The sequence below is a fragment of the Trichosurus vulpecula genome, chromosome 2 (genome assembly GCF_011100635.1).
Source record: "Trichosurus vulpecula isolate mTriVul1 chromosome 2, mTriVul1.pri, whole genome shotgun sequence".
In the NCBI taxonomy this organism is placed as follows: domain Eukaryota; kingdom Metazoa; phylum Chordata; class Mammalia; order Diprotodontia; family Phalangeridae; genus Trichosurus; species Trichosurus vulpecula.
Window position 1 is genome coordinate 111,118,482 of NC_050574.1, and position 13,509 is coordinate 111,131,990.

General features: G+C 41.8%; 1 protein-coding gene across 2 annotated transcripts in view; it reads right to left on the minus strand.

Annotated features, from left to right (window-relative positions):
- ANKRD42 (ankyrin repeat domain 42) overlaps positions 1-13,509 on the minus strand; it is a 72,496-nt gene extending 58,987 nt beyond the window's left edge. Inside the window, exons 1-2 of one of the 2 annotated variants that reach the window (XM_036747140.1) lie at positions 13,497-13,509; positions 5,244-5,407 (exon numbers count right to left, since the gene is read on the minus strand). In XM_036747140.1, the coding sequence (XP_036603035.1) occupies positions 5,244-5,407; positions 13,497-13,509 (177 nt within the window). Of the gene's footprint in view, positions 1-5,243; positions 5,408-13,278; positions 13,313-13,496 lie in introns of those variants that run through there. The other variant, XM_036747139.1, reaches the window with a different exon arrangement.

The window sequence follows — 13,509 nt, forward strand, 5'->3', positions numbered from 1 at the left end:
GTGCATATTTGCTACAGGTCTTACTCTATATACCCCAGAATGTAATTGCTTTCACTGAGGGATCAGGGTGTGAGCCAGTTTTCACCATCTGAAACTGAGGAGGTTGCAAGAGAAGATCAAATAGAAACCTGATGAGTAACGGGAGCAACAGCTCCTGAGAGAGTGGACTGACGAAGACAATGCATAAGCTTTTTCTGCAGTAGAGTTCCAAGGGCTTGAGGCACTGTCTGAGGACTTACTATAACAAAGGCATCTAAATCAACTAAAGGCTCCAGGCCAGAACTTCCCTTTGTCCCTTTTCAGGTCACAGAGATTGGCACTAGCCTCACAAATATGAATTCCTATTGCAGCTGAATCCCCATGGGGATCTACCAGGGAGGGAATAAAGTTCCTAAAGAGAATGGGTTTGATAGATTTGATCTGTACAACACCTCCCCACCAACAAGGCCTGCACACCCTATAATCAGCCTGATTCCGGAGCAATTAGATCCAGCCTTCTGGGTGAACCCAGACCTGAATGGCATCAGGCTTTAGCTTTGAGTTTTCCTTAACACGCACTCACACAAAAATGTCAGGAAGACCGGAATTCATGTCTGCCTTGATACTTATTAGCTGTGTGATCCTGGACAAGTCACTTACCCTCTGTTTGCCTCAGTTTCCTCAACTATAAATGAGGATAATAATAGCACCTACATCATCAGGTTGGAATGAGGATCAAATGAGATATATATAAAGCGCTTAGCATAGTGCCTAATACATAGTAGGTGCTAATTTAAATGCTCCTTCCTGCCCCTCTCTTCCCCATTCTACCTGTTTGGCTGACAGCTCTACCCATTATGAGAGTTACACAAAACTGGACTTCAGCACCCATAATTTGGTAACAGGGACTACTCTGAGGGATGTGGGTCCTGGCAATTCCTTCTGGAAGGCTGAACTGCAGGCTGCATGTGAGGCATGTGAGGGCCTTGAACTAATTAATGATTTATTAAGTACTTACTACATGAAAAGCCCTGTGCTTTTCATATGGAAAAATACAAACAGAAAAGTCATATGGTCCCTCCTTTCACAGAGCTCACATTCTAATATGGGAGACAACATATATGGAAGGTTTCAAAAGCAAATCAGATGAAGTCCCATGATCCTTAAGGTGCAGTAGCAAAGCAGATGGTAATGCCTCTCCTTTAATGTCATTTCCACAAACAAAATCACATCAGTTTCTGATTTTGAATCATTTAAAAGTGCCAAGGACTTGTGACAAGAATGTTCTCATTTGGGTCTTCAGTGGCTACGGCTGTAGCACCTCCAGGAGCAGTTACCAGGCCACATCTCCACAGGTGTCACCACCTAGGATAATGACTGCAGACAGTGGGCTTGAAGAACTGTTATTCCCAAGGCTCTTGGGCTCAGAGTATGAGCTGATTCCATCAGGATCTGAGGAAAGATGGTGGTGATTTGACTGGCCTGGCACATGTAGCCTCCTGTCTCTCCACCAGGGTGCCCTGCTACTTCAGCCAGGCTGGCTTGCCTTGAGGGACAGTGCAGATAAAATCTATATCTATACTGATTCCTGGGAAGTAGTTATGGATGTGGCCAAGTGGTTGGGAAACTGGAAAGAATGGGACTGGACAGCCAAAAGCTCTTCCCTCTTTGGGGTCAGGATCAATTGCCTCCCATCACATACAGTTGTTCATGGGGCATCAGAGACATCATATGCCCTCAGCAAAACTGCAGAAAGAAGGTGATGCTCTTACCAGAGCAGCAAAGGTAGGAATGGGTCCATTCCTAATCTGGACATAAGAATCAAGATGCCATGTTATGGAAGTTGCAAAACCATATGATCCTCCTGACAAAGGATGAGGTAGCCACTTTGGCGCACCTCTGCTCCTCATGCCAATTAGAAGACTCACTTCTTTTTTTTTAAATTACAAATTTATTTTTTATTTTTAGTTTACAACACTCAGTTCCACAAGTTTTTAGGTCCCAAATTTTCTCTCCTTCCCTCTCCTCTCCCCTCCCCCCCAAGAAGGCATGTAATCCAATGTAGGTTCCACATATACCTTCACATTGAACTTATTTACATAATAGTCCAGTTATAAAGAAGAATTATAAGCAATGGAATGAATCATGAGAAAGGAGAAATGAAACCAACAAAGAAGGGAAAAAAAAAAGAGAGCAAGTAGTTTGCCTCCATCTGCACTCAGACTCCATAATTCCTTCTCTGGATGTGCACAGCTTTTTCCATCATGAGTCTTTTGGAGCTGTCTTTGAACCTCGTATTGATGAGAGGAGCCAAGTCTATCCAAGTTAGTCCTTACAGATACTGTGTGTCTGTAATCGTGTATAATGATCTCCTGGTTCTGCTCCCCTCACTCTGCATCAGTTCATATAACCTTTCCAGGTTATATAATGAAGTCGGTCTAGAGCACCCACTTCTAAAAAGAACAGTGCAGCCTTATCACATGTGGTCCCCAACCTGCTTCCAATTAATCAATGTATTATATCAATCCCCTCCACAATGCCCTTACTGCAGATGACACCTATTCAAGCTATGGCATTTTGGTACTGGTTAAATCTGCCCTTGAGGCAACAAGCTCTCGCAGGATAGATCCTTCTTCCTAATGGGCCTCCTGTCCCAAACGCCTCAAGAAAAGTCACAACTAGGCCCACTTACCAACATCCTATCTCTTGTGTTTTCCACCTCTTTTACTTCAGACAGCTGACACTGTTAGATGTTGGAATGGCCTTCTGAAACAACAGCTTCATTGCTCAGCCCCTATCAGTTAGTTGTCCCACCTCCCAGAAGCCATGTCCTCAACAAATCAACATTACCTCAGAAAGGCAGAGGGTTCTCCAGTTCAGTGACTTCTTGTTATAGCTTCCAGGATGACTTATTTGATAAGAACATAGTTCCACCTGACCTTGTCAAGTCCTTCCTTGTTTCATTCCCTGCATGGAGTCACCTGGACCTCAATGACTCTGCTGCCTCAGAGGGTCCATACACCCTGGGAAAACAGCTCAGTTCCCCCCAATTGACATGTCTTTTTCCAGAGATGGTTTGGACAGCTCCTTCCCACAGAGGCTTTGGTACATCATAGGATGGAATTTTAGGGAGGTACCCTACTTTCTAACGACATGAAGGAGGTGAAACCCTCTGCCTACCAATGATGACTGTGAATTTATACAGAAGAAAGACTACCCCTAAGACAACTTGAAGGTAATCCTGGAAGAAGATAAGAGACAGTCTTTACCCAGGTCCTGCAAAAAAAAAAGGGAATCACTTTAGTAGAAGCATCTAAAGGGGAAAGGGTTTGCTATCATTCCCCTGATGGAATTCCTGTGGCCAAGGAATACTGAGTGGGTGATTGTACAGGAAAAGTGTTGGTATGAACTTAGATCCTGGGACACTGAAGCTTATGATGCCTTATCCACTTTACTACAGATCAGCCTGATTCATGATGAAGAATCTATGACTGTGCCCAAGGTGCCATCATTTGTACAGTGGCCCTGATGTCCCTGGTGCTCCTCTGGCTTATCATCACCATCTTAAGTGGGAGACCAACTGTGAATTCAAAAGTTTTGGCATTACCCATCACATGGGCAAGATTATGGAGATCTGATATTTGGTCCTTCCAAAGCAAGAGAAGGAAAGCCTAGGATTTCTGGCTTTTGTTTTCCACTATACTTTTCTTTTTCTTCTTTCTTCTTTTGCCTTATGGTGATTTCCTCAAGGACAGGGGCTATTTTTTCTTTTTCCTTTTCTCTTAGCACTGCCTATGCCAGGATTATCCAACGAAAGTTAAATTGAAATGGTGGAATCCTGAGGATCTTTCCATGATGGGATGGGATATAATTGATTCTTAGACATACTAGGATTCTCACCTCCCCCCATCCCCAGCATAAGCTTTTTTTCCTAAAAGACAACAAAGATGAACTGAATAGTCCAGGCTTGATTAGTCCAGGATTGAACTAGCCTTTACAGAAGCTTTTTGGTAGCCAAGAAGTGGAGATGAGGAGGGAGAATATTCCCTGAATGGAGGACTGCCAGTGAAAATGCCCAGAGTGTCTTGTTCAAGAAACAGCCTGGAGCCTAGTGTCACTGGATCCAAGAGTAAATAAGTGGTGGGGTATAAGGTGTAAAAGACTGTCAGAGTACTACTTAATTGCCGAAATATATCCAAAACTGTCAGTCAACCATTTTTCTGTCTTATTAAAAAGTGTAATTTTATGTGAGTTAGTTTATAAACCTTAGGCAAGAAGTGGAATGACAAAATGGACAGAGAGCTGACCTTGGGGTCAGAAGACCTGGGTTCAAGGTCTTCATGTTTCTGATACTCACTAGCTGTATGACTTTGAGTAAATTACTTAAGCTTTTAGAGCCCCCAAACTACTCTTTCTGAGGCTAAGCTTCCAAGTAGTTGCTAACCTGAACTAGTAGAAGGAGTTCCCTTACCATGAATTCCTTTAAAGCAGTAAGATTACACGACTAGACCAAAAAAAAAATCTTAAAGTACTTTTAACTGTCTTTTCTTTTAGAACATATGCTAGCTCAGAAGAGCCAAAGGAGAAACATTAATATTAAATAATGTTAAATATGAAAAATGAAGAATTTAATGGGTAACAAGGGAAAACATAAGTAGAAGGCCAAAGGGATCAAATTCAAAGACGTGATAAATTATCCTATTTTTATCCAATTCAGATGCAAACACTTATTTTGAACTTTGTAAATGGTGAATATTTAGGTCATTTATTTGACATTTCAATACTCCAAGCAACTATCTCAGACTATAAACTGTAAACAGGATACAGATCTGCCAGTGAAAAGAAGAGTTTTTATTTATTTTTAGTTTTCAACATTCGCTTTTATAAGATTTTGAGTTTCAAATTTTTTTCTCCCTCCCACCCAAGACAGTGTGCAATCTGATATAGGCTATACATGCACAATCATATTAAACATATTTCTACATTAGTCATGTTATGAAAGAAGAATCATAAACAAAAGGGGAAAACCACAAGAAAGAAATGAAAAAAGATAAAACCATTTGCTTCACTCTGCATTGACTCAACAGTTCTTTCTCTGCACGTGGATAGCATTTTCCATCATGACTTAAAAAGAAGTTTCCTATACCAATGAAATCACAGGTCCAGTACAAAAAAATTATTTCAACTGAATGCATGATGTTACTAAAATTCCATAATTAGATCATTCGCTTTTAATAAGTTTAAGAATTTTTAAAGCTCCTTACCTCCAAACTTCCAGAATGTGCTGCCCAATGTAAAGGGGTAAATTTATGGAGGACATCAACCTCATTAATGTTGACTCCACTCTCTACAATTTCTGCTAGCTGTTTCACATCACCAGCTTTCACTGCATCATGTATACTAACAAAGTGCACCTTCTTCCTGACATCTGAAATATCATGAAGTTTAAAAGATTATAGAATATTACAGTTTACATAGAGTCCTTTCATCTACATTATTGCAATTAAAATTGGAGAAGAATGCATCAATGATTTGTATAGAAGAAAAATATGCAAAATTACTTGTTTTTTAAATCACAGTCTACACAAAATTAATCTATAATAGGATGAAAATTATTGAAACACATGTCATTTTTTGGTCTGCATGTGTGATTTCATCAGTGTAGGAAACTCTGTGGTGTGGAAATTCCTCAACTAATGAAAATTGGCAACTATTCTGTCTTAGAGAATTGCACAGAGTACAGAAAGCAGCTAGGGGTCACACAGCTGGCAGGATTTGATCCCAGGTTTTCCTAACTCCAAGGCTGGCTCTGTATCTACTATGCTATGTTGTCTCCTCCTATTTCATTAGTGATACCAAAATTGCAAGTAGCTAGAATCTGATGCAAGCACTTACGTTGAATTTTATTTAAGTTTTCTCTTTCAAAAACTACTGCTACATCAAGGGGAGGCTGATATAACTGTCATAAGGAGGCAGGATAACTACTTAAAAGTCAGGAATGTTGTACATAGGATTCATGTTTTGGGTAACAGTTAGATTAGATGCCCTAAGCTCTGGACTTACGTGATTCTGTAAGGTTTACAGGCTTTATATAGCTGACCCCATTTGATCCCCATAAATACCCTATGAGGAAGTAGGTACTACAGGAATTATTTGACCTTACTTTACCAATAAGTAAACTAACACTCAGAGAGGTAAAAAGACTTGCCCAGGCTCCCAGAGCTTCTATGTATCAGAGGAAGGATTTGAACCCAACTCCCTGACATGTACTCTTTGATCTAGTGACACTTCCTGGCCATCCTATGAACAAGACACTCCATCTCTTGGCTCTGGGTATTTTCTCTGGTTGTTCCCCATGCCTGCAATGCTCTCCCTCCTCCACTCCAACCACTCTAGGTCCCAACTAAAATGACACCTTCTACAGGAAGCCTTCCCCAACCCCTTTAATTCCAGTGCCTTCCCTCTCTTAATTATCTCCTACCTATCCTATATATAGCTTACTTTGTATATTTCTGTTTGTATATTGTCTTCCCTATTAGATCATAAGTTCCTTGAGGGCAGAGACCATCTTTTGCATCCTTTTGTATCCCTAGCATTTAGCACACTGCATGGCACACAGTAGGTACTTAGTAAAAGTTTACTGAATGAATGAATGAATCATTCCTAACTACAATTACAGTGCTTTTTAATCCGTCAGTGCTCCCAAGTTACTCTCTCTGAGAGTATGGGAATATGAGTATAATATCAAATTACAGTAACACACCCATGAATTAGCCATTCATACTTTCATATTTTGTCATCCAACATACTATACACCAGCTGTGTAGTCTATCATATTGCAAATCATTTCAAGCTGCTTTGTGCACTAGACAAACTGAATGTAAGGGTATCTAAATAGCAACAGAAAGATGAGAAGTCACTGAATAGAAAATATTGGTTAAGGATATCAAGCTTGGCAAAGGAGAAGACAACACACATTTATGAAGTATCTCCTAAGTGACCTTTCATTATACTAAATGTCAGGTTACAAGAAAAATATGTAATATAGTCACTGTCCTCAAGGAGCTTAAAATCTTTTGGGGAAGAAAAAAGCTATACCATTAATTTGTTACTTGGCAGAGTCAACTTTGTAATTTAGTTTATTTATGCCCATATCTTTCCTATGGGGCAGGTGGGTGACTCAATGGATAGAGCGCTGGACCTGGAGTCAGGAAGACTAATCTGAGTTCAAATATGGCCTCAGACATTTACTAGCTGTGTGACCCTGGGCAAATCACTTTATCCCCGTTTGCCTCAGCTCCTCATCTGTAAAATGAGCTGGAGACAGAAATGGCAAACTATTCTGGTATCTTTGCCAAGAAAACCCCAAATGGGGTCATGAAGAGTTGGGCACGACTGAACAACTTGCCCACCAAACTTCATTCTATGTTTCTTGAAAATTCTGTATTTCTGAGGTAATGAAGGAAATGCTTATTTAATGCACTGATCCAGAAGAGTGCAGAGACCTAGTGGGGAAAGGCAAGGAGCAGGGATTAGGTAGAACTCATGGAAGCCTTACAGTTGCAGGAGTCTAAGACTCCAAGGTAGCCAACCCTTCAGCCTCTACACACATGTGCAAGGTTTGTCATCAGTCCCCTGGGAGAAATGACCAGAAGTACAAGGGGTATAGTTACATGAACCTATGATTTTGCTGTTGCGTTGCTCCAGCGTCTGGACAGATTGCAATGGGGAAGCAAAGTGGTAACCACACATCCCAGATTCAGTGGCTCAACTAATTCTCTTATCTTATAACTACTATGATGGAAAGAGCATTCAACCAGGGAGCATGGAAATGAGAGCTCTAGATCAGGCTCCACTACTAACTTGACAAAAGCACTTACTTAGTTGGCCTCTATAAGTCTCGGTTTTTTAGGTCTATGAGTCTTCATGGAAAAGGTGGAACTAGAGACTTTAAAGGACAGACATAATTTAAACAAGTAATGAGAGGTCATACTACATAGGATAAGCTCCTTGAAGGCAAGGAACATATCTTATCTGGCCTTTGCTTTGTTTCACAGCAAAGTATTTCACACATTCTTGGATTTCAGGAGTTTGTTAAATAAATGTGCCTACTCCATGGGTAACAAACATGCTTCATCTTCAATCTTTTCCTTTCCCACTCTTTTCATCTTCTGGCTCTCAATGAGACCAGGCTCCATCCTGAAAACAGCCTCAATGGCTACCCTCTTCAGCATTATTGCACTCCCTCCAATCACTGGTGAAATGTTCCTTGTTTCCTATTCCTTTTTCCAGTTTCTTCCTCTGTCATCATTCAGGAACCTCTCTTCCTCTGAGGTTCACTCAATCCATATCCACTACCACACTGAAATTGCTGCAGGACAATCCTCTAGTTTTCTTGTGCTTGGGATATTATCTTCTCTTCCCAACAACTCTTGTCCTAATAGTAGGAAACTTCAACACACATACTGATACTCCCTCAAATACCCATACCCTGTCCTCCTGCTCATGTCATATGATCTTATATTGCATCCTTCCTCATCTACACACAGAGATACTCATAACTTTGTTCTTGCTACAAATGTACCACTTCCATGTTCATGAACTCTGAAATGTCCTTGTCTTATAACAATCTGTTGTCATTCCACTTCTCACTCTGCCTCATAATCCCAATCCTGTTTTTCAACCTCCATAATGTCCAATCCCTCCGACCCTCACTTCTTTCCCAGGCTAACACTAATGAACTGGCTATATTCTTGTCCTTCTCTATCTTGATCCCTTGGTGAATCCATTCAGCTCTATATTATCCTCATCTCTCAAGTCCCTGGACCCCTTATCCTATCACCAATCTTGCCCAATCATAAACCTTGGATTACTCCCACTATTCACAACCTTGACTCCTACTCACTTAAAGCTGAGTGAAGCTGGAGAAATATCTACAAAACCTTGTTGACTGGGTCCACTACAAATTTAGTTTATATAATCTCAACTGGGCCCTTCCTGTAGCAAAGCAATCCTTTTATACCTAATTTACTATCCCGCTGACCATAGCAACTTCTCCAAACTTTTTCAGACCTCCTCAAACCTCTTATGGATCCCCCTTCCCCATTCTCTCAGCTGAGAGTCTTGCTTCATATTTCATTGAAAAAAATTAAGGCTATTTGCCAAGAGCTCCCTCCTTTCACCTTTTCTCACATCATCTGGATGCCTTTTGCCACTATCTCCTCTTTCACTCCTATCTCACATGAGAACGCCTTTTCCTTGCCAAGGCAAACCCTTTACATGCACAAATCTCATCACAGATCTCATTCCATCCAGTCTCCTCCACCAGACTGGCCCCTTTATCATCCTCACTCTCTCATCTACCTTCAATCTCTCCCTATCTATTGGCTGCTTCCCTACTGCCTACAAACATGTCCATATCACCTCCATCCTCAAAAACCCTCCCTCGATCCATCAATCCCTGATAGCATACTGTATCTCTCTTATCTTACATAAATTTCTTGAAAAGGCTGAATGACACCTTCGCTTCCTTTCCTCTTCCTTTCTTCTTACTTCTCTACAGTCTGTCTTCCAACTCTATAGCTCTCCCTAGAGTTACTAATGATCTCTTAACTGCCAAATCGAATACCCTCTTCTTAATCTTCATCTTTTTTATTCTCTCTGTAGCCTTTAACAGTTGATCACCTTTGTTTCCTTTATACTCACTCTTCTCTAGGTTTCTCTCATACTACTCTTGGCTGGTTTTCTTCCTATCTGACTGCTCCTTCTCAGTCTCCTTTCCTGGATTTTCATCCAGGTCATGCTCACTAAATGTGTGTCCCATGGAGCTCTTTCCTGGGCCCTCTTCTCATATCCTGCTATACCGTTTCACTTGGTGATCTCATCAGCTTCCATGGAGTCAATTATTATCCACCCCTGCTGATGATTTTCAGATCTACATATTCAGTACTAATCTCTCAACTCTCATCTCCAATTGCCCATTAGACATCTTGAACTGGATGTCTTACAGACATCCAATTCAACATGTCTAGATCTAAATTCATTATCTTTCCCTCCAAACCTTTCACCCCTTCTCCAAACCCCCCTACACATTCCTACATCATGCCAAGGTAGGACCATCCTCCCAGTCACCCAGGCTTGAAACTCCAAATCCTTACTCTCACTCCTCATATCAAATGTGTTGCCAAGTCTTATCAATTTTACTTATATAACATTGTTCACTCATATAATATGCCCCATTCTTTCTGCTGACACTGTATATAACATTAAAGCAAAATTCATGACTTCGAAGAAGACCATGAGCATGCCTGAATGGTTCAGAATCACAGGATATAAGGAATTCTCTAAATAGAAGGCAGAGGAATTCAAGCTCCAAAGTACCAGACCCAAGGACCAATGCCCCAATTTTATGTTGTGGCAAAAATCTTCCAGGACCAATAAGCCCACCTCACAATAATAACCAAGGGGTTACAGAAAAATATTATGGCAGCAAGCCAAACTATACCTGTGTTTCCCCCCAATGCTAGGGCCCTCCTGTAAGAAGATCACTCATGGGTCCTAAGTCCTCAGTTTCTCCAGCCTCCGCTGCTCCTTCAGCTTCTTGGCTTCTTCAGCTTCTTCTGCTCCTCAGCTTCCACTCCTCCAGCTTCTATGGCTCTGCCTTCTGCTGGTTCTGTTTCTGCTGCTCCTCCTTCTCCTGCTTCTGCCATGTCTGCTTCACCAAGCTCTGTTCTCTCTTTTATACAGTCCTTAGCCATCATCGGATCAACTAGAATATCATCTGATCGACCAGAACTTAGGCACATACCATTGGCTCTGGTCTTAGCAACTCCCCTTAGGGCCCTGGGGGCTTCACACTCACACTGGCTTACCATCTAGTAATTAGGGATTTGGCACCTACTTATGAGCAAAGATCTAATCATGACCTCCCTTCATTGGGGGAAGGGTAGGGAGATCTTCTCACATTCTGATTGCCTTTACACACTGTTACCATACTGGTTCAAGATCTTATCACCTCATACCTAGATTATTACGGTACCCTGGTGGTTGGTCTCCCTGACACAAGTCTTTGCGCACTTCTGGCTATCTTTTGATCCTCCCGAAGCACAAATCCAACCATGCCACTCCCCTCTTCCATTAATGCCGTTGATTCTCTATCACCTTGAGGATCAAATACAAAAACCTCTGTTGGGCATTCACAGCTTTTTGTAACCTGGCCCCCGCTTACCTTTGCAGTATCCTTACACTTCATCCACCTCCACGCACTCTGTGATCCAGTGATGATGACCTCCTTGCTATTCCTCACATAAGACACTCCATGTCCTGACTCTGGGAATTTGTACTGGCTGTGATCCCCATATCTGGAATTCCCTCCCTCCTCATCTCTATCTCCTGACCTCCCTGGCTTCCTTTAAACCCTACCTAAAATCCCACAATCTACAAGAAATCTTCCCTAACTAGTGCCTTCCCATTGGAAATTATCTCCAACTCATCCTGTACATAGCTCATCTATACATCGTGGTTCTCATGTTGTCTCCCCCTTAGATCATAAACTCCTTGAGAACAGAAACTATCTTTTGCCTTTCTATCTCCAGGGCTTAACACAGTACCTGGCACATAGAAAGTACTTATTAATTGCTTGTTGGTTGACTGAATGAATGTTGTTAAATTCTAACAGAAGGAAGAAGGTTCGTAAAATCATAATTATAGAATTTTCAGAGCCAGGAAGAATCTTACAAGATCATCAGGTCAGACCTGTGCAATGTACACAAGAAAAAATGAAGCCTAGAGAGGTGATGTGGTTTGCCCAAGCTAATCAGTAGCCCAGCCAAATCAAGAATCTAATTTTCATGATTTCTAGGCTAAAGTTTAAAAATATATATTATTATTAAACTATGATATTCCCCTAGTTATGTAAGCCATGTTCTTCACTGGCCTTTAGACTAAAACTATTATCTGAAATTTCACTGGTGTGGATGTTACATTCATCAATGCAGATCTTAATCCTATCATTCCTCTATCATCAGGAGTTACTGTGGGGGGAAAAATGTATCACCTGGTGACAAAGTTCATAATGAACTTTTCTAAACTTTGCTAGTTTGTCCCTAGGATGGCAGATACATAAGTCCAAGGAGCCGTATGTGAAGCTTTTCTAGCTTGGTGAAAGGTACAAAAGGTTTTGTGTTCCACTAGCCAAGCCTTTGAGAACCCAGGGCTACTTGCACACCAAGACAGAGAAACAAGAGCAAATAAAGGCATAAGAGAAGGACTTAGGTGGAAAGAGGACACACACATGCACACTGTCTTTTTGGATTAAGCCAAGTGATTTTATCAATGTAGGGAAACTGTAGTATTTAAATTCCCTTTATCAATGCAAATAGATAGGTAACTCATCTATAATTTATAGTCTTACAGTTATCTGGAGCAATGAGACATTAAGTAACTTGCCCACAGTCACACAGCTAGTCAGCGTTTAAAGCCAGGTCTTCCGGACTCCATCCAAGGCTGATGCTCTATCATATACACACACACAGCCCACAAACTCTGATTTTATCATTTTCATACCAAAGAAAATTCTTATTTGGCTAATTAGATAGTACACTAGCCTCGTTGTTGTTCCTAGACTCACCATCTTCTGACACCTGCCTCACATTTCCACTACTGTCTCTCAGGTTTGGAATGTTCTCTCTCTACATGTCTACCTACTGGGTCCCTGGTTTCCTTCAAGTCCCAACAGGAATCCCACCTTCTACAAGAAGCTTTTCTTTATCCTTCTGTTGATTATTTGCAAATAATTCTGTACACATCTCCTTTGTGCATAGTTTTTTGTATGTTGTCTCCCCCATTAAATTGTGAGTTTCTTTGGAATGGGGGCTGTGTTCTGCTTTTTTTTTTTTATACTAAGAAAGTGTTTAGCAAAGTGCCTGGCACACAGGAAGAGCTCAATAAATGCTTACTGACTTTCAAGAATCAGAGCTGTGCCTTTGTGTCTCTGTCTTCTTTCCCAAGAGGACTAATATGGTAGGAAAAAAAAAAAAGAATTAGAGGTATGTACGTGGGACTGTACAGAGACCAGAAGCAAAAAACTGGAAGAGAAAGGACGACCAGGAATAAAAGGGTTGGGGGACAGAAGAGGGGGACGTTGAAAGATTTAGAAAAAAGGATGAGGGGGAGGGGTTCCCAGGAGGAGGGCACATAAGCCCACCTAGCAGAGAAAAAGAGAAGTGGGGAAGGAGCCACCCGGAAAGGAGAAGCACAGAAGCGAAGCTCGGAGGTTGGGAGGGAGAGGCTGGCGAGCACCTAGACTGGGGACAGGGGAAGAGGGTCGTTCCATTGGGGAGGGGGGCGCTACGAGTTCGCTCCCCAGCCCCTTAACGCGCCTGGAGCTGAGGAGGGGGAGCCCACTCAGCCCCGGCCGCACCTGGGGCCCATCGAGGGGGGGAGGAACGGTGAAGCCTTTGCCTCCCGGGAGGCAGCAGGAGCCCGGCCCAGGAGAGCGGCCAGCTGGGCGGACTCACTCGAGACGGTCAT